Below are 24,640 nucleotides of genomic sequence, written 5' to 3' on the forward strand. Positions count from 1 at the left end.
TCCTGGGCACTCCTGACAATAGGACGCTTCTAAATTCTCTTGGTTGTCCGAGGCCCTCTATCAGCTCCTAGATTTCTAAGGTCCTTGGCCTCGGATAATTCAAATAGCCGGGCCCCAAGGCCCAGAGCCTCCCGAGGGGACAAAGGAGCTCCTACAGTGAAGTAGTATGGAGACACTCGCAAGTCAAAAGAATGCAACTAGCCCTCGACTAATGGTAGGACAACCCCCGATGGTACGAATGCCATGTTTAATGTCTACTACTAACGGTCTCATGGTGTTGGCACCTAGGATAAGGCTTATGTGCATCCATATTAAATGTGATGTATGATGTTATGGTCCAATAAGACTACTATTCGATACGTGCCATCAACCGTATAGCCTTGCGTGGGCACGCCAATGACCAGGTAGTATTATAGAGTATAGATTGCTACATCGGTTATCAATTGCGTTGTACCCGACGGCGTGGACTTCGATGTTCGTCGATACGATGTGACATACATGCCCCTGTGATAGGTACGTCTGCCACTAAAGCAGGACATCATCGACACCGTGGCACGATCGAAGGCATGGCGCCACATATAACTCCACTGCCAGGATAAGATTGGGGTTGTAGGGCCATACCCACAGTCCAATCGATATGTAATCCCCTCTCCATTCGCTATAACCTATAAGGAGTCGAGCAATGTAGAAAGGGCTTCGGAAAAAGAGGATTGAATTAGATGTAGGAACCTTGAGACTGAAACTTACTTCTAAGGACAGCCATAAAGGTGAACTAGGTACCAATAGCCTAGAATTCTCACTAGAACCAATCAGGGAGCGAGAGCTAGAAGGTCATGACACTCAATTGTTTTTTGAGCTTGTAATCCTCTTCACATTTGTGTTCATCAATCCACCACTTACCAGAGGACACATGGTATTATGTACACTACAACCCGAATCTCTAAACTGTCCTATTTTTGAAACTCGGTTGCATCCAGGTTCAACGTACAACCAGCTGTTAGGAGTGGCTACCATGTGGGGCCATTGCCAGGGAGCAAGTGGGTTTCTACAACTATAAAAGGACATTTGTATAGGCTAAGAAGGACATCAATTACCAATTATCAGAATACAAACACTGTCATTGTCTATTCTCTCGTCTTCTTCTTCCTTTATCCCTCTCCACGCTCCAGCTAGCTTCCTCTCTACTCTCTATATCTGCTATTTCTCGCTAGAAACATCTGTGACGCTAACATTTGGTATCAGAGGAACGATCTCGCAGAGGATGAATTTTTCCTCGCTGCTGGCGGAGCTCGCGGCGTGCGAGAAGCGTCTCATTGCTTGCATCGAAGGTGTGCCTGCCAAGTGTTCGGTGAACTGCCAGAACGCCTTCGGCGGCTTCACAGCACCGGCTACGGACGACAAAATGTCTAGCACCAAGCCTAGCCTCACCACATCCACGACCATCTATGGCGCTCCCGTCTTCGACCAATACTGCGATGCGGATCTCGGTGACAACGCCATGGAGCTCGTCCAGCGCGGCCCCGTCGACATCGAGCGCATCGACCTCCGCAGCGGTGCGCTGGCTGGCTGCTACGGCGAGCAGTCCGCACGCGGACACACTCCTTCCTCCTTCAACGACGATTTGGGTGCCTCGCTCGACTCGGTCGCCAACAGCTCCGTCCATGGCGGCCACGGATCCGTGCTGCCCCACCTCATGCCCATCTGCGCGGGCACTAGCAGGATCCATGTGCCCGACGACCGGAGTCTGGACTACGCCGAGGATTTCGACACCAATCACTTGGACAAGGGGTGCGTACTCTTCGGTGGCGTGCGCGCGTCCAGGGAGGAGGTAGCGCAGGCGCGATGCGACAACACCAAGCTCGTCATCAAGCAGGCCTTGGCTGAGGCCAACACCGCCAAGGACTCGCTGGAGCTCGCCGGCGGTGACAACACGCACTTCAACGGCGTGCATCGCGGCCAACCGTTTGAGACGCTGAGCAACCCGTCCGCCCACCACCGCCTTCTCCACGCGAGCGTCGACAACGTGTGCCTCAATGATGTCGTCCCCGACAGGGAGAGCGCGCTCCAGAACCTCCGCCTGGAGTACGAGTGCGTCAGGGTCAGCGAGGTCACAGCGCAGGGCCGCCTCAAGGAACTCAACAGCATCCTCGCCGCCACAACGACGGCGACGGCGTGCAGCACACCCACGTCCACCAAGTGTTCGATGCGAGTCCTCAACCACGGCGCATACTCAGTTCCCAACCTCCCCGTGGTCTGCATCGTGGGCGGGTCCAACTTCCCCAGCCTGCGGGGCTTCGAGGCGATCTGCACCAGCACAGCACGGCCGCGGAGCTCCCGGCGCTCCACGAGCAGCTCCTCCATCGCGCAACCGCATCCGCAAGCTGGGGCGGTGGGGTCGTCCGAGTCGGAGCTTGCGGCGCCTTCCTCCGTCCACGACAACTCTGTCGCGCTGATCTCCTTCTCCGGCAGATGCGACTACGCGCGCGCCAACGAGATGACCAGCGCCCAGATCGACGCCATGGCACAGGACGAGACGGACGAGATTGCCAACACCGTGGAGCAGCTGACGGGCCTGGGCGTGGAGAAGGTGGTTGCTGAGTACAAATTCAGGGACCCAAAGACCTCCGACCAGGAGATGCTCGAGAGCATCTGCAGCGTGCTCATGCCCTTGAAGCTCCAAGCTAAGATCGCCAAAGCCAAGTTCGAGGCGGCGTGCTCGGGCAAGATCTCGTGCGCGGACATCGTCGCCTTCACCGCCAGCGACGCGTCCTACTTCCTCAGCAACGACGACATCAACTTCACCATACCCGCGGGGCGGTACGACGGGACCGTCTCCATCACCAGCGAGACCCTGCCGAACCTGCCCCCGCCGTTCGCCGGCTTCGACCAGCTTGTGAAGATGTTCGCTGACAAAGGGGATCGCCTGCCGTCCAGCAACACCTCTGATATGGACCCGTCGTTCGCCGCCATGCTGCAGACCAAATGCAAGTCGACGAATGACAGCAACAACACGGTGATGCAGGACTTCAAGACCCCCGACATCCTGGATAACCGCTACTACAAGAACGTGTTGGCTCACAAGGTTCTTTTCACACCGGACGTGACGCTCACCACCAACTTCATGTCGAACAATCTGGTGCAACTGTGTGGCTGCCTTCTCAGCGTGGCAGCGAACAAAGGCAATTTCTCAGCCTTTCCTTGGGATCCTGGTGAAGATGGAGCAGTTATACTTGGTGTTCTTGGGTGCTCAAGTTATCCAATAAAGACGAAGTGGCTCAATTATCATCAAAAGTGCTACAGGTTGCTGTCTAAAGTAGCGCCTCCTCCATTGGGGTCCTGGCATACATGCTGTGTGGTGAACGCTCAGAGAGGAGGTGACCAAGCTTGGATGCAGCCCCTGGTTCATGACTTGGGTCGGCTTAATGGGCACCAACCGAGGGAGATTCAAGTATCATCCATCATCAGTGATCCAATCTCAGCTACGTTATGGAAAACAGTTGAACAAACCAATTCAAGCCATTCCTCCACAACAGGACCTGCTCAAAGTGTAGGATTCAAGCAACCGTGGCCTTCACCTATGGAGTTTGAGTGCTTGGACTGTGCATGGCCTCCGGCAACTTGGCGAATATGGTCAGCGACTTGAGGGCAAGCCGCATTTCAAGCGGTGGGGAATGTTAGGAGTGGCTACCATGTGGGGCCATTGCCAGGGAGCAAGTGGGTTTCTACAACTATAAAAGGACATTTGTATAGGCTAAGAAGGACATCAATTACCAATTATCAGAATACAAACACTGTCATTGTCTATTCTCTCGTCTTCTTCTTCCTTTATCCCTCTCCACCCTCCAGCTAGCTTCCTCTCTACTCTCTATATCTGCTATTTCTCGCTAGAAACATCTGTGACGCTAACACCAGCCTACGCCCCTGCTCAATCCGTTTTATTTTTCATCTTTTGGGCGCCTTCCGTACCTGGTGCCGTACCACGACGACACATATAAATCACTATAAGGTCCATGACATGTGCTAGGTGCCAAGATGCATCACTTTTACCAGCTCAAATCTGACTATTATTTTCTTGAAGAAAGGGGGCAACATATTACATATGCTATTTAAATACGGAGATACTAATCAATATTACTATATATCCGGTCTATCAATCAAAACATAGCAGACACCTGAAGCAACCTTTCGATTTCTCTAAAGCTTAGTCCATGTTTCTAGCACCATTAAAACCAATGCCTGATCAATTACACAGCTCATGTGGGACACTGAACTACAATGAATACATGTGGTTTTAAGATGTATCGGGTCTAAAAGCTAAACCCCTTCCACCTAGATGAATCAGTGCAGGCTGCATATATTAAACAAATGGTTGATTAATTGCACAGCTCATAGGGGACTCTAAATTACATGCCCTACACACTGATCTTGAAACGTTTTGGGTCTACAAAAGCTAAGCCCCCTTGCACCTTAGTGAGTCAATGGAGGCTGCGTGCAAATGGATGCGATAGGTATGCAAGCCCAGCTGATAAGCACAGTTGCACTAAACGGAATCGTATTTTTGTGTGATTCAGAAGAGTAATAGATCGATATAATTGCTCTGACATTACACGACCAAAACAAAGGAACGGTTTCTGTCCAAACCTGAAGTAACTGCATTACGTATTGATTGTGATTTGTGAGTCTCCCGAGGCTCCGCCACCTTCGCTGGAGTAACTGCAGCTTCCACAGTTTGCTCCCCTCTCCCAGACTGCTGCTGTCTCCGCGGCTCCGCCTGTCCCTGCTCTCTTCCTGGAAAAAAAATCCCATCAAAATCCGACAAATCCGCAGCGCCAATCAATACGTAAGCACAAACAAATTGGAACGAACCCTTGGATCCTCCTCTGCATCTTCCTCGAAGTCGTCTGGGTTGAGCCCGTAGCGCTCCCGGAAGCGCTTGCGCTCCGTCGCCGCGGCGGCGGCGCCCGACGGTGCCGCGGAGGCCGCAACGGGAAGACGGCGAACGGGTCTTCAAACAGATACGTGGTTAAGCTTAGCAGGATCCGGGGACGTAAGTCCGGGAAGAGACGGACGGAAGGGGAAGGCTGGCAGAGTGGAGGACGCCATGAGCGAGGAGTGGCGCGACGCGCCCGTTCCTTCTCATGCGAGAGATTTTTTTTGGTCCCTATGATGTAAAAATAGTGAGAGCAACTCCAATAGTTAAGTAAATTTTAGCTCTCTAAATCACAGATTTAAGAAATTGCTAAATAACTTTGGGAGTAAAAAAATATAAATTCTCCAATAGTTCTCTAAATATAGGTTGTAATTTTGTTTTGTATCTATCCACATAAAAAATAAAGTCACAAATATCATCAATTACCTTCGTTATCTACATAATGCAGTAAACATTTTTGTTTAGGGAGTTGCTAAATGGTTGCCAAATGTAGAGAGGAAATAAGGTTAGATGAGAAGTTAAATTTAGAAAGTTTATTTAGAGAACTGTTGGAGATGAGTTTTTGTATTAACTACTTAAATTTGATTTAGGAAGTCTATTGGAGAACTACTGGAGTTGCTCTTACTTAGCCCGACCCTAAATTCTAAACTATGTCGTATCTTTGTTAGGTCCAAATCCAGCTCGTATATTTGACCCTATAAAATCAAAATATTATAATCACATAAAGTTTATAGCTTATTAATAAAGATATTAAATAATACTATCATCATTTGATCATATAAACTCCAAATATCACAACAATATAAAGTAGGTAGCTTATTAAATTAAATAACTTGGCTTCATTGAGCATTGCCGACCCAAGCTCGGTCCATCTGTGCGGACCAGGGGGCCGACAAGCCAAATTTTTAGGCTCGGCCAGACCGTCTTCAAATCATGCTAGGCCGATCTATATTATTTTGTACCGGATCGTGTTTTGAGTCCTGTGCGATTTTGGACCGTGCTTGAGTTGGTCTAAAAAACCTGACCCATATCCCAGCACTACTGGACAGGAGACTAGGAAGGATAAGGGAGGTTTTCCTTGCTGGAAATCAGAACAATCATCGTTCGTATGTTCTTGACTGTCCGATCGTATCTGTATGGCCAAGACGAGTAAAGCTGATACTGTCAGACTGGCAGTGAGCTATACTTGGCAGTGAGCAGGGTGGCCTCCCATTGCATTCCCCTCCCCCTCCTGTTGTCCCGTACGATGGCACGCTCGGTAGCCGTTGCAACGATTGGGGATCGTCTAATATAGCCGTTGTCCTGCAGCGCCTTCCCTCCCCGGCCACCGCCTCGCCCAACGGCTCTATTCCGTGCTCCACGCTCCACGGTGACCGTTGTGAGTTTAAAGCCTCCCTCTCACCTCCCGTCCCCCGGCCCCCGGTCGCTCTTCCTTTTCCCCGCCGATTCGTTCCACCACCGCAAACATCTATCCCAGTAGCCCTACACGGAGAGAGCTGCAAAGGCAATCCAGTGATCGGCACTATGAACGACCTCATGACCAAGTCCTTCATGAGCTACGTCGACCTGAAGAAGGCGGCGATGAAGGACCTGGAGGCGGCGGGCGACGGGATCGAGCTCCCGGAGGCGGGCGCCGGCGGCGTCACGGACGAGCGCCTGCGCGGGTTCTTCCAGGAGGCGGAGGCGGTGAAGGCGGAGATGGCGGCCATCCGCGACGCGCTCGACCGCCTGCACGCCGCCAACGAGGAGGGCAAGTCGCTGCGCCAGGTGGACGCCCTCCGCGCGCACCGCGGCCGCGTCAACGCCGATATCGTCGCCGTGCTCCGCCGCGCCCGCGACATCCGCGCTAGGCTCGAGTCTCTGGACCGCGCCAACGCCGCGCAGCGGAGGCTTTCTGCTGGGTGCCGCGAGGGCACGCCGCTGGACCGCACGCGCACCGCCGTCACCTCGGGACTCCGGAAGAAGCTCAAGGACCTCATGCTCGACTTCCAGGCGCTGCGGCAGCGGATGATGTCCGAGTACAAGGAGACCGTGGAGCGGCGCTACTACACGCTCACCGGGGAGGTCCCCGAGGAGGAGGTGATCGAGCGCATCATCTCCGACGGCCGCGGCGAGGAGCTCCTGGGCGCCGCTGTCGCGGAGCACGGCAAGGGCGCCGTGCTCGCCGCGGTGCACGAGATCCAGGACCGCCGTGACGCGGCGCGCGAGGTGGAACGCAGCCTCCTGGAGCTCCACCAAGTGTTCCTCGACATGGCCGTCATGGTGGAGACGCAGGGGGAGAAGCTCGACGACATCGAGAGCCACGTCGCCAACGCCTCCCACTACGTGCAGGGCGGCAACAAGGAGCTGGGCAAGGCCAAGGAGTACCAGAGAAGCAGCCGCAAGTGTCTCTGCATCGGCATCATAATCCTGCTGCTCCTCGTCCTGCTTGTCATCGTGCCAATCGCCACCAGCCTCAGGAGGTGATCGAGTTGTGATGGGAGGAACAACGCCGGGGTTGTGAATTGTGAAATGAAATGAGGGGTTCCAATTCGATCCGATGGGTGGGATTGGGGGTTCTAATGATCAGGACACTCTGCGGTTGTGTCTTGTCTTGTTCGATTCAGTATTCGTTAATTTGAGCATGAATGTTTCCGTGGAATCTTACTGAATTGTATTGTATGAGGTGAGATTCGGTAAACCAAATTCGTACTTGTAAGTTCAAATTTAAAATTCACGTCGCATGAGATGGATGGTGTCTGTGCCAATTGCCAAAGCGCTTGTCATTTGCCCCAATAAAGAGATGATAGCTTTATATGAATCCACCGTGCAGATATAATCTGTAGGTGTTCACTCCAATCTCATCAGCCACACGCCCACACAGTCCTGGAAAATCAAACGATTGTTTTTTGGGCCCATAAGGCTATCATCATATTCCACAAAGCATACCTCTGATAATACCCTATTTTGCAAATTTTCATTAGAAAAATATAAAGCATACCATGAAATGATCCAAATATACTACATCTCTGAACTTTGCCGTATACTTGTTTTCTACACGTTCTTAATATTTTTTTCTTAATAATATAATTTATTTTCTAAAATACATAATTTAGTTTAGCTTTTGAGCGTAAGAGCATCTCCAACAACGTGACCTATAAAAATGCCCTATAATTTGAAAATATGTATATTTTATAGAATTTAGGACACCACCAAAACACCCCGCTCCAACAGTAAAGCCACAAATCTCTTATAGGGCAGTCACTACGTTGTAGTATATTTGAGTCACTTGAGAGGGTGCCCTATAGTTTTTTGATAAAATTTTATGAAATGAGGCACTGTTGACGTAGTTTTTCCTGTGGAGAGTCCTATATTTCAATTTGATGCACTAGTTTGAGTCATTGATGGAGATGCTCTAAAAAAATGAAATCAGGACTTTTGCTCGTAAAAAACGTGCCGGAGATCCAAATCTACAACCGGCAGGTTACCCCGCATACTCCGTCGTATTTTTTTCGTCGACGAGGCGAGGCGAGTCGAGCCATAAAAATCACATGCCCCAGCCGCTGAACACGCAGAGGTCTCGCACAGCGACAGCATGTGGTGGCCACACATGCACGGCGCCCGGCCATGCCTCCGCGTCCGAATTTTTTGCATTTTGGTCCTTCATCGGAAAAAAATTCACGTTTAGACCTTAGAAAATTTTAATGTCATTTTTGGACCCTTTACTCGGCGCCGTAGCCCGTGCCGCCGAGGTAACACAGCTCGGCGCCATAGGCTATGGCGCCGAGGTACGTGCTGCGTTGGCACAAACGGACGTCGTGGCGCCGACGTGGTACCGAGCTCGGCGCCATAGATCTTGGCGCCGAGCTCCGTTCTGTACAGAAAACTTGTCTAGCTCAGTTGGTAAAATACAAGGCTCTTAACCTTGTGGTCATGAGTTCGAGCCCCACGGTGGCTGTTTTTAATACTTTTTGTCTTTTTCACTTATTTGTTTTTTTGTTGTCCATATTTTTTGTTTATGTCGCTGATTTGTCTGTCCTGATTTATTTTATTTTTGTGACTGATTTGTTTATTCGTCCAGATTTTTTTATCCGGCGAGCACAGCAGCTGTGTGCTACGGTGCTCACAAGCCGTCAACTTATCCCCTTGTTTGCTCAGCTAATCACAATAAAAATCAAATGAGAACACTCTTACTTCAATCGTGATCAAATAAAAATATTATATTTTCATTGAGTTCTTTTGAACATAAATTTTAAATACATAATAACATATTCCCAGTAAAAAGAAGCACACATATTCATCTTTTTTTCTTCTGCACTAAATAAAAGTATACTCCATTATATACTTGTCTCATGGATGATATATTTTAGAATTTACTGGATATACAGCTGCTGTGCTCGCCGGATAAAAAAAATAAAACTGGATGAGAAATAAATCAGGACGGACAAATCAGCGACATAAACGAAAAATATGGACAACAAAAAAAATAAATAAGTGACAAAGACAAAAAATATTAAAAAATACCAACCATGGGGCTTGAACCCACAACCACAAGGTTAAGAGCTTTGTATTTTATCAACTGAGCTAGACAAGTTTTCTGTATAGAATGGAGCTCGGCGCCAAGATCTATGGCGCCGAGCTCGATAACACGTCGGCGCCACGACGTCCGTTTGTGCCAACACAGCACGTACCTCGGCGCCATAGCCTATGGCGCCGAGCTGTGTTACCTCGGCGCCACGGGCTACGGCGCCGAGTAAAGGATACAAAAATGACATTAAAATTTTCTAAGGTCTAAACGTGAATTTTTTTCCGATAAAAGACCAAAATGCAAAAAATTCGGCCTCCGCGTCCATGGAAAACACAGCTCCTGCGCACCGCGTCCTTTTTCCGTCCATGGGATGACGAGGCGGCCTGGTGGACCCGGGACCGCTGGGCTGGGCCGGCGCTTGGCGCGGCCGTCCAATTCCAAAACCGTGACACGCGCACGTCCCGTCGCGCGCCTGGAAGTGGAACAGACAGCGGATAGGAGGCGGGGGCTAGGGCTGGACAAAATACTCGTGGCTCGTGTGCTCGCTCGACTCATGGTCAGCTCGGCTCGGCTCAGCTCGGCTCGTTTCAATTTTGTCACGAGCTGAGCTAACATCTCAGCTCGGTTCGTTAACGAGCCAGCTCGACACGAGCTCGAGCCAGCTCGTTAGCTCGAATGAGCTAGCATTTATCTGCAAAACAAAGCCTATATATGCATTGGATGAATTAATAAGTGATGAACTATGTTAATTTAGGGTTTAAATGATGTGATGTATAAAAATATGAGTATTGTTAGTCTTTTCTAGTGTTAAATTAATATGAAATTAACTAGCAATTGATTATATTGTTGTATATACACATATATACTATTTTTTGTTGTGGCTCGCGAGCTAAACGAGCCGAGCTGAGCTGGTTCTCTGGCTCGGTTGCTTAACGAGCCGAGCCGAGCCAGCTCGTTCCCTTAACGAGCCAGCTCGAGCTCGGTCGAGCCGAGCCGAGCTGGCTCGATATCCACCCCTAGCGGGGGCGGGGCGCGTGATGGAATGACGCTTGGCTTTCGAGGCACGCGGATGCCAGATTTCCCCGGATGGGGCGTGTGCGGCTGCCGGGGCCGCATCGTGTGCACGCCAAATTCTCCCGTCCTCGACACCAGCTAGCGAGGCTACGCAGCAGCTGATGATACCTTATCCCCCGCTGGCACTCTGGCAGCTAGCTATTACCCCCCTGCTGCGCCGCGCAGCCTTCTGGTCTACCCCCGTTGGCTGCTTCTTCTACCTACCCTCGCCGTCGCCTCAACTTCCCGGCCGCCGTCCCCTCCGATCACCAGCTGCTGCTTGTGCTGCTGAGCCAAGGTTAGTTCCGTGGCATCACGCTTCACTGTTCGAGTGCTTGTGTTCTTCTTCTTGTGCTTGCGGTTGGTTGTATCCATGTGGCTAGCGCTAGCACGTCTGTGCTGGTGCCAGCTTGCTCAAATGTCCGGAGAGGCCTAGTTCGACCGTCGCAGCCTAATAACGATCACCGGAATGTGTCCGTGCAGAGCAGCTAGCGATGAACATCTTGAACCTGCAGCCCATCAACCCAGGCGGGCACCCGGCGTTCCCGGCGGCCAAGGAGAGCGGGCACCTCACGCCGGCGTCGGTGCGCTTCGACGGCGTGCCGGTGCCGGCGCAGTCCCACGCGCACTGTCCGAGGTGGCAGGCTCAGACGCTGCGCCGGGACAGCAGCTACGTCGGCGTGGAGCACGAAGGGACCAGGACCACCGCGTCCGTCCCGGTCCCGGTCCCGGTCCCAGCCGTTGCCCCGGTGCCTGCCCCGTTCAAGCCGCTCACGCTCGACTTCCTGCGGTCGCTCATGGACAGGAGCTGCAGCATGAGCCCCGCCGTCGCGGAGTACGGCGAGGACAGCGCCCCGCCGCCGCCGCAGATGGTGGCGCTCCGCGTGGTGGTGGCCTCCGCCGTGGAGCTGGACGCGCGCCAGACCGAGCTCATCGCGCGCAAGATGCGCCGCCTCACCGGGTTCGTCAACCTCAAGGTCGACAACGTCGTGGACGCGTCCCTCCTCGCCGGCTTCGTCGTCCGCTACGGCACCGACGACTCGCACGTCATCGACCTCAGCGTCAAGGGCCAGCTCGCCGCGCTCCAGAACCGCGTCGACTCCATCGACCACCAGACCGCCCACGTCCACGGACACCCGCACCACTGATCATCCGATCCAACACCTCTGGACTCTGGTGCACATGCACCGGAACCGGACTACACCGGAGCGAAGCGCGCCATTGCCAAACCGTGCTACAGCTTGCAGTATACAAGAGCCTATCTCCATGACTGTGATTACGAGACTATATACAGAACCGAATTGAACGCCATGGCAACAACAGTTTTCCTGTCTAATGTTGTTGTAAATCGCGACTGCTACCTATCCTTCCTGCTGAGCCTATATATGTTTCTATTGCTAAAAAAACGAACGTTATTGTATAATATGATCGATGTGGAGACATCATCCTCTATGGCGTAAAGTGCAATATACTATCTCAAGGGCCAAGGCCGAGGTTTGTATATGGAGGAGGATTCAGGGGTTGCAGCACTGCAATGGACTCTATGACCATGAGAAAGATGGCTAAATGAGACTGTATCACTCTGCACCGATCAGATTAGAGACGCAAACACATCAGGATTATTAATTCGATGTTTCTCTAATTATCGAAGAACATCAGAGCAAGATAAAGCATCATCATGAACGAAGTGCAGTAGCGGTAGGATCGGACCGAAGCCTGATCAGCATCAGCAGCGCTGGTGGCCGTTGACATCACGGCGCCACGGGGCCTCGTAGAGATTCTTGAAGGCCTTGTCGAAGTTCACGAACGGACGAACCCCATGAACCAGAACTCGTGGTTATCCATGGTCATGATCTGAATGTACCTCTCCGCCCGGTTGTGCATGCTGGAAGAAGCGTTCACTGACGTCACTTGGCTCAGAGGAAGCTAGCTGGTCCTCAAGGTAGATATCGCACACGGTGCCATTGTTTTTTATGTCAGTGATCTAGGACTCGCTTCCGAGTCTATATCTATTGTCAGGTCGTGTCATATCAGCTATTGATTGTACTATCAATCTTACTATCGATCTTTGTCGGTCCTTATCACTAGTAGAAAAGAGTTCAAAGCCTGCGGCACACATAAATTATCACTGGCGGTTTCAGTTACCGCGCGCCAGTAAAAAAACCAGGTGGACCCAGCTTAAAAACCACCAGTGGAAACATATTTCCATTAGCGGTTATCGTAACACAACCGACAGTGGAAATATCCTGACGGTTGTGTTACGATAACCGCCAGTGGAAATATGTTTCCACTGGCGGTTTTTCAAGCCAACCGCCAGTGAACTATGTGTTATAAATACCACTCTTCCTCCCCCGACAGGAGCTGTACGCTCGCAGCCAACTTCCATTGGAGGCGATTTTGGAGGTCCAGATTTCACAAAATACAAGGGAGGAGGTTTTGGTCTTCATTTTTTTGGAAGGAGGTGGATAAGAAAGGTTGGTTTATGTTTCTTTGTCAATTTTTGTTCGTTCTTGCTCAATTTTAGTCACATTTTGGATCTAGGGTTTTACATGTGAGAGAGAAGAGTATAGCTAGGTTATTTTCTCTATTTCCTCAAATGAGGTTGCTTAAGATGGTTAGATTTTGTCTATTCCCTCTCCTTTTTCATGTTTAGTTCTCAAATCAGTTTATCCATGACACATATTTAGTTGCTTAATAAATGGTGAATGTGTTGGAGAGGGAGGATGATAGGTTTGGTAATTAAGATTGTTTTTATTAATTGTTATGAAAGGTTGGTTTAATTATGTTTCCATTGCCAATTATTGTTCATTTTTGCTCAATTTTAACTACATTTTGAAACTAGGCTTTCACCATGTGTTAGAGATAGGTTTGAGTATTAAGATTTTTTGTTTATTAGTTGCTAGGAAAGTTTGGCTTATGTTTCTTTTGCCAAATTTTGTTCATTTTTCCTCCATTGTAGCCACATTTTGGATCTAGGGTTTCACCATGTGTTAGAGATAAAGTAGTTAGGTTGCCTAATCCAACCGCCTATGACCTTTGTTGTATAAATACCCCTTCATCCTTCCCGACAAAAACTATGTAGCTCGCGTGCAACCCAACTTTCATTGGAAGGCCAGATTTCACAAAATACAAGGGGAAGGTTTTGATCTTTATTTTTTGGAAGAAGGTCGCTAAGAAAGGTTGTTCATGTTTCTTTTGCCAATTTTCTTTATCCATGATATATTTAGTTGTTAGGAAATATTGGTATATGTTTCTCTTGCCAATTTGTGGTCTTGTGTGTTTTATGTTACTTTTTTTACAGGTGATGATGGAGAGGATATCCTGGATGTATAACTTATCAAGGCTAGATCCATCATACATATCTGAGGTCCATAGGTTTATTGTTGTCGCTATGAACCATGCTTGGAGAACAAAGACAAAGCACATATATTGTCCATGCATGGACTGCAAAAATGCTGTTGTATTTGATGACACAGAACAAATCATATCTCATCTAGTATGTCGAGGATTTGCGAAGGATTACATAATTTGGACAAAGCATGGAGAGGGTAGCTCTTCGCCTTATACAGCTGGAAACCCTGCGAACATCGACGACAGCTTTCAGTTCGTTCACGAGACACAACAACCTCTTCCACAGAGCGAACATGTAGTGCCAAATGTTACTGATCATGGTTACGCTGGAGGAAATAAACGTGAAAGAACCCATATTCTGCCAAATGTTATGGACGAGGAAGATGCAGAGTTGTTAGAGGCAATGTTGCGTCGTCATACAGATCTATCGATGTTCTTCATGAAAGGTATGGAGTCCCTGAAGAAGGCAGCAGAAGAGCCTTTGTACGACGAGTCTAAGGGCTGTACCAAAGAGTTCACAACGCTCCGGTCTGTGTTAAAGCTCTTGATGTTAAAAGCTAGATATGGTCTGTCTGATGCTGGCTTCGATGCGTTCTTGAGTATTGTCGCAGACATGCTTCCAAAGGAGAACAAAGTGCCTGCTAACACGTGCTATGCAAAGAAACTAATCAGTCCACTCACTATGGGCATGGAGAAGATCCACGCGTGTAGAAATCACTGTATCCTTTATCGAGGTGATGATTATAAAGACTTGGAGAGCTGCCCAAAGTGTGGTGCAAGTAGGTACAAGACGAATAAAGACTATCGAGAGGAAGAGTGTGTTGCATCTGTGTCTAAAGGGAAGAAGCGAAAGAAAGCAAAAAAGAAGACTTCAAAATCCACGAGCAAAGAAAAAGAAGAAGTGGTACCTCCCCGTCGTCGATCGAAAAGATTATTATGCGCTCCACGTTGTACTTCAATAAAGACTATTATGCGCTCAAAAAGATTCCTGCTTTGGTGATGTGGTACCTCCCCGTCGTCGATCGATTGAGGTGTTTGTTCGCTAACCCTGAGGATGCGAAACTTATGAGCTGGCATGCTTCTGATGAGCACAAAAACGATGGGAAGCTTCGACATCCAGCCGATGGGAAGCAGTGGCAAGATTTCAATGAGAACCACCGAGACTTTGCCGATGAACCAAGAAATGTTAGGTTCGCACTGAGTACTGATGGAATGAATCCATTTGCTGAAAGGAGCAGAAAGCATAGCACATGGCCAGTGATCCTCACCATATACAACCTTCCTCCATGGTTGATGCAGAAACGGAAGTACATTTTGCTAACCATCCTTATTTCTGGACCTACACAACCTGGAGTTGATATGGATGTATTTTTAGAGCCCTTAATGGAGGATATGAAAATATTGTGGGTAACGGGTGTTCAAATGTTGGATGAGTATCGTAAAGATTCATTCACGCTGAGAGCAATTATTTTTGTTACGATCAACGATTACCCTGCACTCTTCACATTATCAGGCCAGTTTAAGGGAAAGGTTGGCTGCATAGTATGCATTGATGGAACTGCTTACGTGTCCCTTACTGCATCTAAGAAGATAGTGTACATGAGGCACAGACGCTTTTTATTGGAAGGACACAGGTACCGCATGCGAAAGATGGATAAGTACTTTGACAATAATGGTGAACTACATTCTACTGCTCCATCGGGTAACAATAGAGGTCATAGAGTTTTTGAAATAGTCAGGAATATCAAGTTTGTTTTCGGGAAGAAGACAAAAGACGGAAAAACAAGAAAGGATGCCAAACCAGCTCCGGGGGCTATATTCAAGAAAAAGTCTATTTTCTTTGAGTACTTGCCTTACTGGAAAGAGTTAGATGTGCGACATGCGATCCATGGTATGCACGTTCAGAAGAACGTGTTTGAAAGCATAATTGGCACCTTGCTAGACATAAAGGGCAAAACAAAAGAAGGACTCAATTCACGCATGGACTTGGTAAATTTAGGCATAAAAAAGGAACTACATCATGTTCTTCAAGAAAATGGGAAGTACCATCTCCCAGCAGCAAGCTACAATCTCAATGTAGATGAGAAACATGCGATGTGTGTTTGGCTTAAGAATTTGAAAGTCCCATCCGGATTCTGCTGTAGCATACAGAGTATTGTGTCAATGAAAGACCTGATAGTTACCAACTACAACTCACATGATTGTCATGTCATGCTGACTACATTCCTACCTATTGCCATCAAGGCTATAAATCCTTTGTTTTTAAAGATGGCAATCACACGGTTGTGCTACTTTTTCAACAGAATTTCACAAAAGGTAATTGACTGTGATGAGTTGGCATCTCTTCAGGAATTCGCAGTGGAGACAATATCACAGTTTGAGATGTGTTTCCCTCCATCGTTCTTTGATATTATGGTGCACCTTGTGGTGCACTTGGTGCCACAAATAGAGGCATTGGGTCCTATGTACTTGCATGAAATGTGGGCGTACGAGCGTTTCATGTCAATACTGAATGGCTATGTATCAACCCGTGCTCGTCCCGAGGCATCCATGATAGAGGGGTACTGTACCGAAGAGGCCATTGAGTCCGGAGGTCCATTCTGCAATAGTATCCTAAAAGACCAGGTTGCAATAGGTTTGCCTCCGTCACGACACGGGGGTAGATTGTATGGAAGCGGGAGGATGGGACGGAAATCTTTCATCCCACCAGATTACAATACAGTACTTGAGGCACATCACAACATCCTACATCAGCTAGCGATAATAGAGCCATTTATCCAACAACACATCAATGAGCTTCACGAGCAAAATCCTGGGCATACGGCTGATTGGGTAATGAAGCAACATAAGCAGCGGTTCAACACATGGCTAATGGTGAAGGACATTCCACGTGGAGAAACAATAGAAGAACAAACCATCAAGGGGTTGGCATCTGGACCATCACGCCAGGTCACAACATGGCAAACCTATGACATTAGTGGATTCACATTTTGTACCAAGTCCAAGGACAAAAAGAGCATGTCACAAAACAGTGGTGTTCCATGCGAGGCCATAGATGATGAAACTGGTGAGATTATTACATATTTTGGCTTTATTGAGGACATATGGGAACTAGACTATGGTACATTTCAGATCTCGGTTTTCCGATGTCAATGGGTTGAAGACAAACATGTCACGGTAGACAACTATGGGGTCAGAGTTCTTGATCTAAGTAAGGTAGGTTACAAAGATGACCCATGGATCCTTGCTAATCGTGCTGCACAGGTCTTCTATGCTGAACATATCATTTCTAACAATGAGAAGAAAAGCACCGACAAACCGAAGCATGTAGTTTTTCCTGGAAAACAACAAGATATAGGAGTTGATGGTGTATCTAATTTAGAGGATTTTAACCAGTTCAACGACATGTCTCTTTTCATAGACCATCCAACCAAGATAAGGAACGTTGAGCGAAGCATCCCACGCAATTCGATGCCCTGGGTACGCCACGATGGACAAGGCAGAACAATAGCTCCCTAGATTATATAGTTGTCATGTAATTGATTATTGTTAGGACATGTCATGTAATTGATTATTGTTAGCGACAAACTGAAGCATGTAACTTTACACGACTTTCTAGTGACTTTCTAGAGATGAGAGGGAGAGGGAGAGAGAGGAGAGAGAGATAGGAGAGAGAGAGAAGAGAGAGGAGAGAGAGAGGAGAGAGAGAGGAGAGAGAGGGAGAGATAGAGGAGGGAGAGAGAGAGGAGAGAGAGGAGGGAGAGGGGAGAGAGGATGGAGAGGATAGAGAGGAGAGAGAGAGGAGAGAGAAAGGAGAGGAGAGAGAGAGGAGAGAGAGAGAGGAGGTAGAGAGAGGGAAGAGAGAGGAGGGAGAGAGAGGAGGGAGAGGGGAGAGAGAGGAGCTAGGGAGAGGACAGAGAGGAGAGAGGAGAGAGAGAGAGAGAGGAGAGAGAGAGGAGAGGAGAGAGAGGAGAGAGAGGAGGGAGAGAGAGGGAAGAGAGAGGAGGGAGAGAGAGGAGGGAGAGGGGAGAGAGAGGAGCTAGGGAGAGGAGAGAGAGGAGAGAGAGGAGAGAGAGAGAAGAGAGAGAGGAGGGAGAGGAGGGAGAGAGAGAAGTAATATATAAATATAAATATATATATTATGTATACTAAATATATATATTTATATATTTAATATGTATACAAATTTATATACTTAATATATGTATATATCATAAAAAATAATATACTAAAAATATTACTACTGGCGGTTCACAACGAAAACCGCCAGTAGAAATGACCTCCACAGTCTGTGGAAGGCATTTCTACTGGCGGTTCTCGATGACAACCGCCAGTAGAAACTACTGGTGGTTGTCATTGTCAACCGCCAGTAGAAATATCTCCTATATAAAGGAGCGCGCGCGGGGCCGAAAATTTCGCTAAGTCTTTGGCGCCTAGTCTTTTACACTCCCGCCGTCAGGCTGCCGAAATTTTGCCCCGGCGATCTTCTCCGTCGTGCGCCGCCGTCGTCCACGCCGTAGGTACGTTCCCCTCTCTCTCTCTCCCTTCTTCGACTTCGATCGCTCGGGCACGCCGCCGCCGCCGTGCACGCGCCGCCACGCGTGTGTAAACCCTAGGGCGCGCGTCTTTGCAGAGAGTGAGAGAGAGGGAGAGGGAGAGGGAAGAGAGAGGAGGGAGAGGGAAGAGAGAGGAGGGAGAGGGAAGAGAGAGGAGAGGAGAGAGGGAAAGGGAAGAGAGAGGAAAGAGAGTGGAGGGAGGGAGAGAGAGAGAAGAGAGAGAGGAGGGAGAGGGAGTGTATAGAAAGTATTACTGTACACCGAACGACAATTAAGTTCATGTACGAATCTTCACACGCACTACTCGCCCATTGCTGCCTTCTTCGTCAAATTGCTCGCTGGTGAGCAGTCTGACGCGAACATCCTCGAGGTCCGCGACGTCACACGTCGTGGTTGATCCATGGGAGCTGTCGGCTGGCGGCACATATGCCAAGAACTCAGCCCATGGACGCCTCCTGGCTTGCTTCACAATCCAACGTGTTTACGGGACGGTCTCAAATGTATGCCATGCTTCTCTTCCATGTATGTTCAATAAAAATGCAAAATCCTCACTCGCTAACCTTAATCCTCAATTTGTTTACTTAGTTGCCACTCGCACAAATGAGAAGCATGCATACAACGCCATTTCCTCTGCCATAGTTACCGTGTTACCGTGGTCATAATCGCCTTCATGGTGTACGCAAGAGAGACATGAATGTCATAGAAAGTTTGGACGATACCCATAAAGAAGAAGATGATGGCCCAAATAGTTCAGTGGCAAATGCGAGTCATCGTCAATAGCGCGCCACACACATTCCATAGAATTACGATGGTGTGTTGACTGTTGTCGATGCACATTTCGTAGAACTAGATGCTTGATTGTTGTCTGTTGATACGTTTAGCATTTATTTCTTGAATTGTGATTAGAATTAGCACATGATCTCTGATATGGTTTTTTAGTGAGACGCGGAAAAAAGACTAAGTAAAGAGATGCAGACGGGTGAGAAGGAGGACACACAGAGAGTAGCGGGCGAGCCTAGTTGGCACCCCTTCCCTTCACACAGCATGTGGGCCACACATCAAGCAGCTGCCTAGGTCGCGCAATATCATTCGACTAAGTATGAGCCTAGTTTTACTCATACTTGCGTCACCTCCTCGAGCGAGCAAGGGCTACCCTGCTTACTCACTATGAAGTGCTTCACTTCTATTACTATAGCTCATATCTATTTATATTATATAAAACTGCACATATTAGTATACTTTAAAAATAAAAATATATGACTCTCCATCTCTCTCTCTCTCTACGTCCTATACGACTCCTCCTATATGTTCTATACGACTCTCCATCTCTCCCTCTCTACGTCCTATACGACTCCTCCTCTCTCCCTCTCTATACATTCTATACGACTCTCCATCTCTCTCTCTCTCTCTCTGTTAATATGAATTTAATTATTGCTTATGTTAATATGTGTTAATATGTATTTGTATATATATAGCTCAATGAGTTCTCCAATCAAGGACCAAGGATTAGGGCCCGACCACATGGACAAGAGTGTTGCTCAAGAACAATCCAACAGTGAAGGATATGAAACGCCTAGCGACCCTTTTCCTACCACTAGCATAGATAGGGCTGCTGCGCGTGAGTTGCAACGTGACCCTACTTATGATCCACAAGACCATGAGGTAAATTATACATCCTTAATTTCATGTGTGTACCTAATTAATTAGTTGATTTCACAATGTCTATTACACATGCATGATTTCTTGTGCATTTTATTACATGAATAGGAGGTCTTGTCTTAATTTCGTGCGATGCTCGAAAAAGCTGCGGCACGATACCAAGACGCACCGGAACCGACCCAAGACGCACCAGAACCAACCCAAGGCGCACCGAAACCGACCCTAGGCGCACCGGAACCGACCCAAGGCGCACCAGAATCGACCGAGACAACCACTGAGAGGTCAAGGAAAAGGAAGCAGAGCGATCGAAACAGAGGTGACAGGGGGCTAAACAAGTTTCCTGACAAGACATATAAAATCGTAGACGTGAGCCCGAATGGTCAGCCCCTAGCTCCAGAAGAGGCAATTGTTGGAATAGTCCCACATTGTCTGGTGAGAATGGAAAAGCATGGTTTATATGGTTGAGGGTGGCAACCTCTAATAGGCTAGCTTTTTGGGGGGAGTGTTGGCCCAAGAGACCTAAAGCCCGCTGCTATACGTGCGGGCGCGTGTGTCGCGGCCCGACAACCTGGGTGGGCGCGCCGTGTGTGCGGGCGGCCCCGACGGACACGCCGTGTGTCGGCGGTCTGGTTCCAACAATTTGTATCAGAGCCAGGTTGGCCAGTGCATTCTCAGACAAATCTCGGCTCACAATGTGTGAGGGGGAGATTGTTGGAATAGTCCCACATTGTCTGGTGAGAATGGAAAAGCATGGTTTATATGGTTGAGGGTGGCAACCCCTAATAGGCTAGTTTTTTGGGGGGAGTGTTGGCCCAAGAGACCTAAAGCCCGCTGCTATACGTGCGGGCGCGTGTGTCGCGGCCCGACAACCTGGGTGGGCGCGCTGTGTGTGCGGGCGGCCCCGATGGACACACCGTGTGTCGGCGGTCTGGTTCCAACAGCACTGCCTAAGTTCCGGAATGCACTTGGGTTCTTAGTTAGAGATAATCTTGACATCACAATCCGACAGTGGAGAGATGTTTCAGATGTTGTCAAGAATCAAATGTGGAATAAGCTAATAACGAGGTTTGTTTTGCCTCGGGGTTCAGAAGATCTCGTGAAAAAATACATGATGAAGCAGTTTGCAATCAATTTCCGAAACTGGAGGTCTAAGATGAATACAAAGTTTGCAAAGAAAGACCTAGACCCGACGAAAAAATATAAAATCTCAGCAGGTCAGTGGGCATTATTTCTAGAGCAGAGGAGCAGCCCTGATTTCATATCGCTAAGTGAGGCAAATTCGGAACTATCTAAGAAGAACAAATACCACCACCAGCTTGGCACAGGTGGTTACAAGCGCCAGGTTCCTAAATGGAGACAAGAAGACGCCGAGAAGAAGGCTGCAGGGTTGCCAACGCTGTCTGTGCAACTTGGTGAAAGGACAGCAAATTAGATTCGTGCTAGAAAACCAAGGGAAACTGAGTCTGGTGTATCTTTTGATGATCCCACTGTCGAAGAAGCGGCAAAAAACATATATGCAATTGCAGCTAAGCAGAGCCAAGGAACATTTAAGCTGCAAAGGGAGAGAGACATTCTAACGGCTGGTCTCGGTAACCCTGAGCATCCTGGTCGTGTACGAGGAATCTCATCTAAGGAAGGATGGAAGGAAGGATTCAGACCACAATGGGAAGGTCTGTACAAGAAACGTGATCGATACAAGGAAGAGATGGCGAATTATTTTAAGGAGGAGGCCAAGAAAGAGTTCAAAGGCCTGATGTCTGAAATGCTATCGAATCCTCCTCTAGAATTGATGCAGCAATTGGCGATGGCGAGTGCGATGTCTGTTCAACAGATGACCACTCCACAGATGCAAATAATTCTAGCAGCTCAAACGCCGGCTTCCACCGAGGGTACAACCATCCCAAGCTCTATCGCGTCAACGGGAAATAAGGTCCGCTATCCAGTTGATGACATCACAAGGCCTGTGGCATGCACACTAGTTATAAGATATGGTATTAACAATCAGCGTACAAAGAAAGTAGCCACAGGCCTTGCGATCCCAGGACGCAAGTTCCATGGAAACGACATTCCAAAAGAATATTGCAGGGTAGAAGTGACGACAGTCGTCCAAGGATCCGAGGACGACATGCTAGACATCCCTGGGCCCGAAGGTATCAAGACACTTGGACAAGCTATCAAGAATTTTATCCTTTGGCCTCGAAGGTATGTCGAATTGGTTGATCCACCACGACAGCCGTCGTCGCAGGCCCAACCGTCTCCGCCTTCTCAAATTGATGTTCCTATTGTACATCCATCATCACCTCCTCAAACTTCACATGTTGCTCCTCATCCTCTTTCTGACCCTCCTTCTCCTCATCCTCATGGTGGCCCACCGTCTCCGCCACATACATCGCCCTTCAGGGATCCACCTTCTCCACAGCCATCAAGGGATCCACGACCATCAAAGAAATCTAAAGTTTCTATACCAAAATTAGTGTCCCCGTTCAAGAAGAAAAAGAAGAGTAAATCCACTGCTGGCACAACTCGTTTTTTGAAAGGGATTGGACGGAGCCTCACGTCAGACACTGTTGATTTGGCCGATCTCGAGGAGTCCGCAAAAAAGGCTGAGGCCATGGCCGCAAAGATAAAGAAGCCAACTAAGGCAGATTATAAAAACATGCCTAAAAAATATGTGCCGGGCAGACCACTACTCACTTTTGAGAAACTAATGAAGGTCCCGGCTAATATTAAAAGGTTGCATGATTGGTACATGCGGGCATCTTCAGTTGGCATCGAAACCATCAGTGTCAATATACCAGCCCATGCTTTTATTGGTTCAAATCAAAAATCCTTTGTTACGTTCGAGGACATGTGGTTAATGATGAACCTTCAGATACTCGACGTGCAACTTGTAACCATATTTGCATTGTAAGTGTCACTCATACTCCACATATATGTGTTATTATTAGTGAGTTGTATAAATTTTTAATATCTGACATGCACGTGTGCGTTGCAGAATGCAACATGATCAGCAGGAGATCCTTTATGGTACCAATCCCAATGCTAGTGCCAGTAAAAGGGTTGGGTATCTCAACCCAATAAAGATATGCGAGGATAACCACACTTTTAGAATCGGAAAAGACAACGAAGCATTACAGGGACTAACGGACAAAGAAATTGATGTGCGTATCCAGGATCTGAAGAAGGATTTTGAAGCAAGATACGCCACCTACATAGGACACGCAATGCTTCAATTTCAAGACAGGGAATCCATAGTGGCCCCGTACAACTTTAAGTAAGTCTGATTTTGCATAAATAAAATATAAAATTAATAATTTCAATACACATGTATCACAAGTTTGATTCGTACAGGGACCACTGGATATGCTTCTTCATTTATCCTAAGGTTGGAAAGGTGCTGGTGCTCGACTCCTTGCACACCGAGCCTTCGGCCTATTCAAAATTCCTCAGCATCTTAGAGATGTAAGCCTTTTCTATGCATGCATACTTATATCGATGAGAATTGTAGAATAACATGGTGATTTTATTTGAGATCACAGGACATTTAGGTTTTATAAGCTACGAGGTGGAAAGTACGACACGTCCAAAAAAGGCGTGCCACTAGACATCCATTATAACTGGCCGGTAAGTATGTGAATTTATGAATACATATCATACATGTACGTACATAGAACAATGTTGCAACTAAATAACCAATCTCCCGTTATGTAGTGCCACAAGCAACCACCCGGATCGGTCCTATGTGGGTTCTACGTGTGCGAGTTCATGAGAATGAACGGACGATACATCACGAACCCTGGCAAGGTATTATTAGTAATAGTCACGTATGTATTTATGTCATTAAAGATGCAAATGTGTTATTATTGAGTATAAATAGATGATGTTTATAAACTTTCTTTACAGCAATTTCAACAAGGAAGCCCGGAGAACTTAACTGAAGGTGCATTGTATGGCATAGTTGAGGACCTGTGCACATTCATATTGAAAGAGGTCATTCCCGCAGAAGGGAAATATCACGATGCTTCCGGAACATTAGCTTTGCCAGAGTTTAGAATACTAACAAAAATTAGTAGACTATCTCTTAGCCGAGATAGTTATTAGAGCTTAAGTGAAAACTTTGATGTATATAATGTGTGATGCATACATGGTTGTAAACAATACTTTGATGTATATAAATGTATGATATAATTTAATTCCATGTTGCTTTTAATATCAATACTACATGTTTATCAATATATATGTTTGTGTGTGTAAATATATATAAATTTCAGTACTGATTGAAAATTTAAAAAAGGGCAGGAAAACTTCCACTGGCGGCTAAATAAAAAAACCGCCAGTGAAAATACAATTTCCACTGGCGGTTTTCTTAATAAAACCGTCAGTGGAAATGCTATTTTCACTGGCGGTTCTAGAATAACCGCCAGTGGAAATGATGGCCCCTAGCACTGGCGGCACTGAAAAACGCCAGTGCAAACAGCTCTAGAACTGCCACTATAGAGCCTCTGTGTACTAGTGTATACAAGTGCACATTCTTTAGTCTTAATCTATAGTCACGTCAACTTCACATCATTTTTTCTTTTTTAC

At 47.7% G+C, this 24,640-nt stretch overlaps 3 protein-coding genes and 1 long non-coding RNA gene across 4 annotated transcripts; 3 read left to right on the plus strand and 1 right to left on the minus strand.

Annotated features, from left to right (window-relative positions):
- Positions 1-956: 956 nt before the first annotated feature.
- Positions 957-3,551, plus strand: LOC103643974 (uncharacterized). Its single transcript, XM_035962149.1, has 2 exons — positions 957-3,243; positions 3,368-3,551. Exons 1-2 carry the CDS (start codon positions 1,262-1,264, stop codon positions 3,549-3,551), a joined length of 2,166 nt encoding a protein of 721 aa, XP_035818042.1. The 5' UTR covers positions 957-1,261.
- A 984-nt stretch (positions 3,552-4,535) lies between these two features.
- Positions 4,536-5,163, minus strand: LOC118476172 (uncharacterized). Its single transcript, XR_004855594.1, has 2 exons — positions 4,867-5,163; positions 4,536-4,788 (listed from the first exon to the last, which is right to left on the minus strand). It is a non-coding gene; the product is annotated as an uncharacterized lncRNA (long non-coding RNA).
- Positions 5,164-6,347: 1,184 nt separating this feature from the next.
- LOC100283626 (syntaxin-related protein KNOLLE) lies at positions 6,348-7,637 on the plus strand. Its single transcript, NM_001156527.3, has one exon. It carries the CDS (start codon positions 6,455-6,457, stop codon positions 7,394-7,396), a length of 942 nt encoding a protein of 313 aa, NP_001149999.2. The 5' UTR covers positions 6,348-6,454; the 3' UTR covers positions 7,397-7,637.
- A 2,846-nt stretch (positions 7,638-10,483) lies between these two features.
- Positions 10,484-11,990, plus strand: LOC100194038 (ATP synthase). Its single transcript, NM_001139099.1, has 2 exons — positions 10,484-10,788; positions 10,974-11,990. Exons 1-2 carry the CDS (start codon positions 10,613-10,615, stop codon positions 11,758-11,760), a joined length of 963 nt encoding a protein of 320 aa, NP_001132571.1. The 5' UTR covers positions 10,484-10,612; the 3' UTR covers positions 11,761-11,990.
- Positions 11,991-24,640: the final 12,650 nt, after the last annotated feature.

Source organism: Zea mays, chromosome 1 (genome assembly GCF_902167145.1).
Source record: "Zea mays cultivar B73 chromosome 1, Zm-B73-REFERENCE-NAM-5.0, whole genome shotgun sequence".
NCBI classification, from domain to species: domain Eukaryota; kingdom Viridiplantae; phylum Streptophyta; class Magnoliopsida; order Poales; family Poaceae; genus Zea; species Zea mays.

Coding starts and splice junctions, on each gene's coding strand:
- LOC103643974 (XM_035962149.1), top strand. CDS start 1,262: ATGAATTTTTCCTCGCTGCTGGCGGAGCTCGCGGCGTGCGAGAAGCGT. Junction 3,244..3,367: donor GTTATACTTGGTGTTCTTGG/GTGCTCAAGTTA, acceptor GTGAACGCTCAG/AGAGGAGGTGACCAAGCTTG.
- LOC100283626 (NM_001156527.3), top strand. CDS start 6,455: ATGAACGACCTCATGACCAAGTCCTTCATGAGCTACGTCGACCTGAAG.
- LOC100194038 (NM_001139099.1), top strand. CDS start 10,613: ATGATACCTTATCCCCCGCTGGCACTCTGGCAGCTAGCTATTACCCCC. Junction 10,789..10,973: donor GCTTGTGCTGCTGAGCCAAG/GTTAGTTCCGTG, acceptor GTGTCCGTGCAG/AGCAGCTAGCGATGAACATC.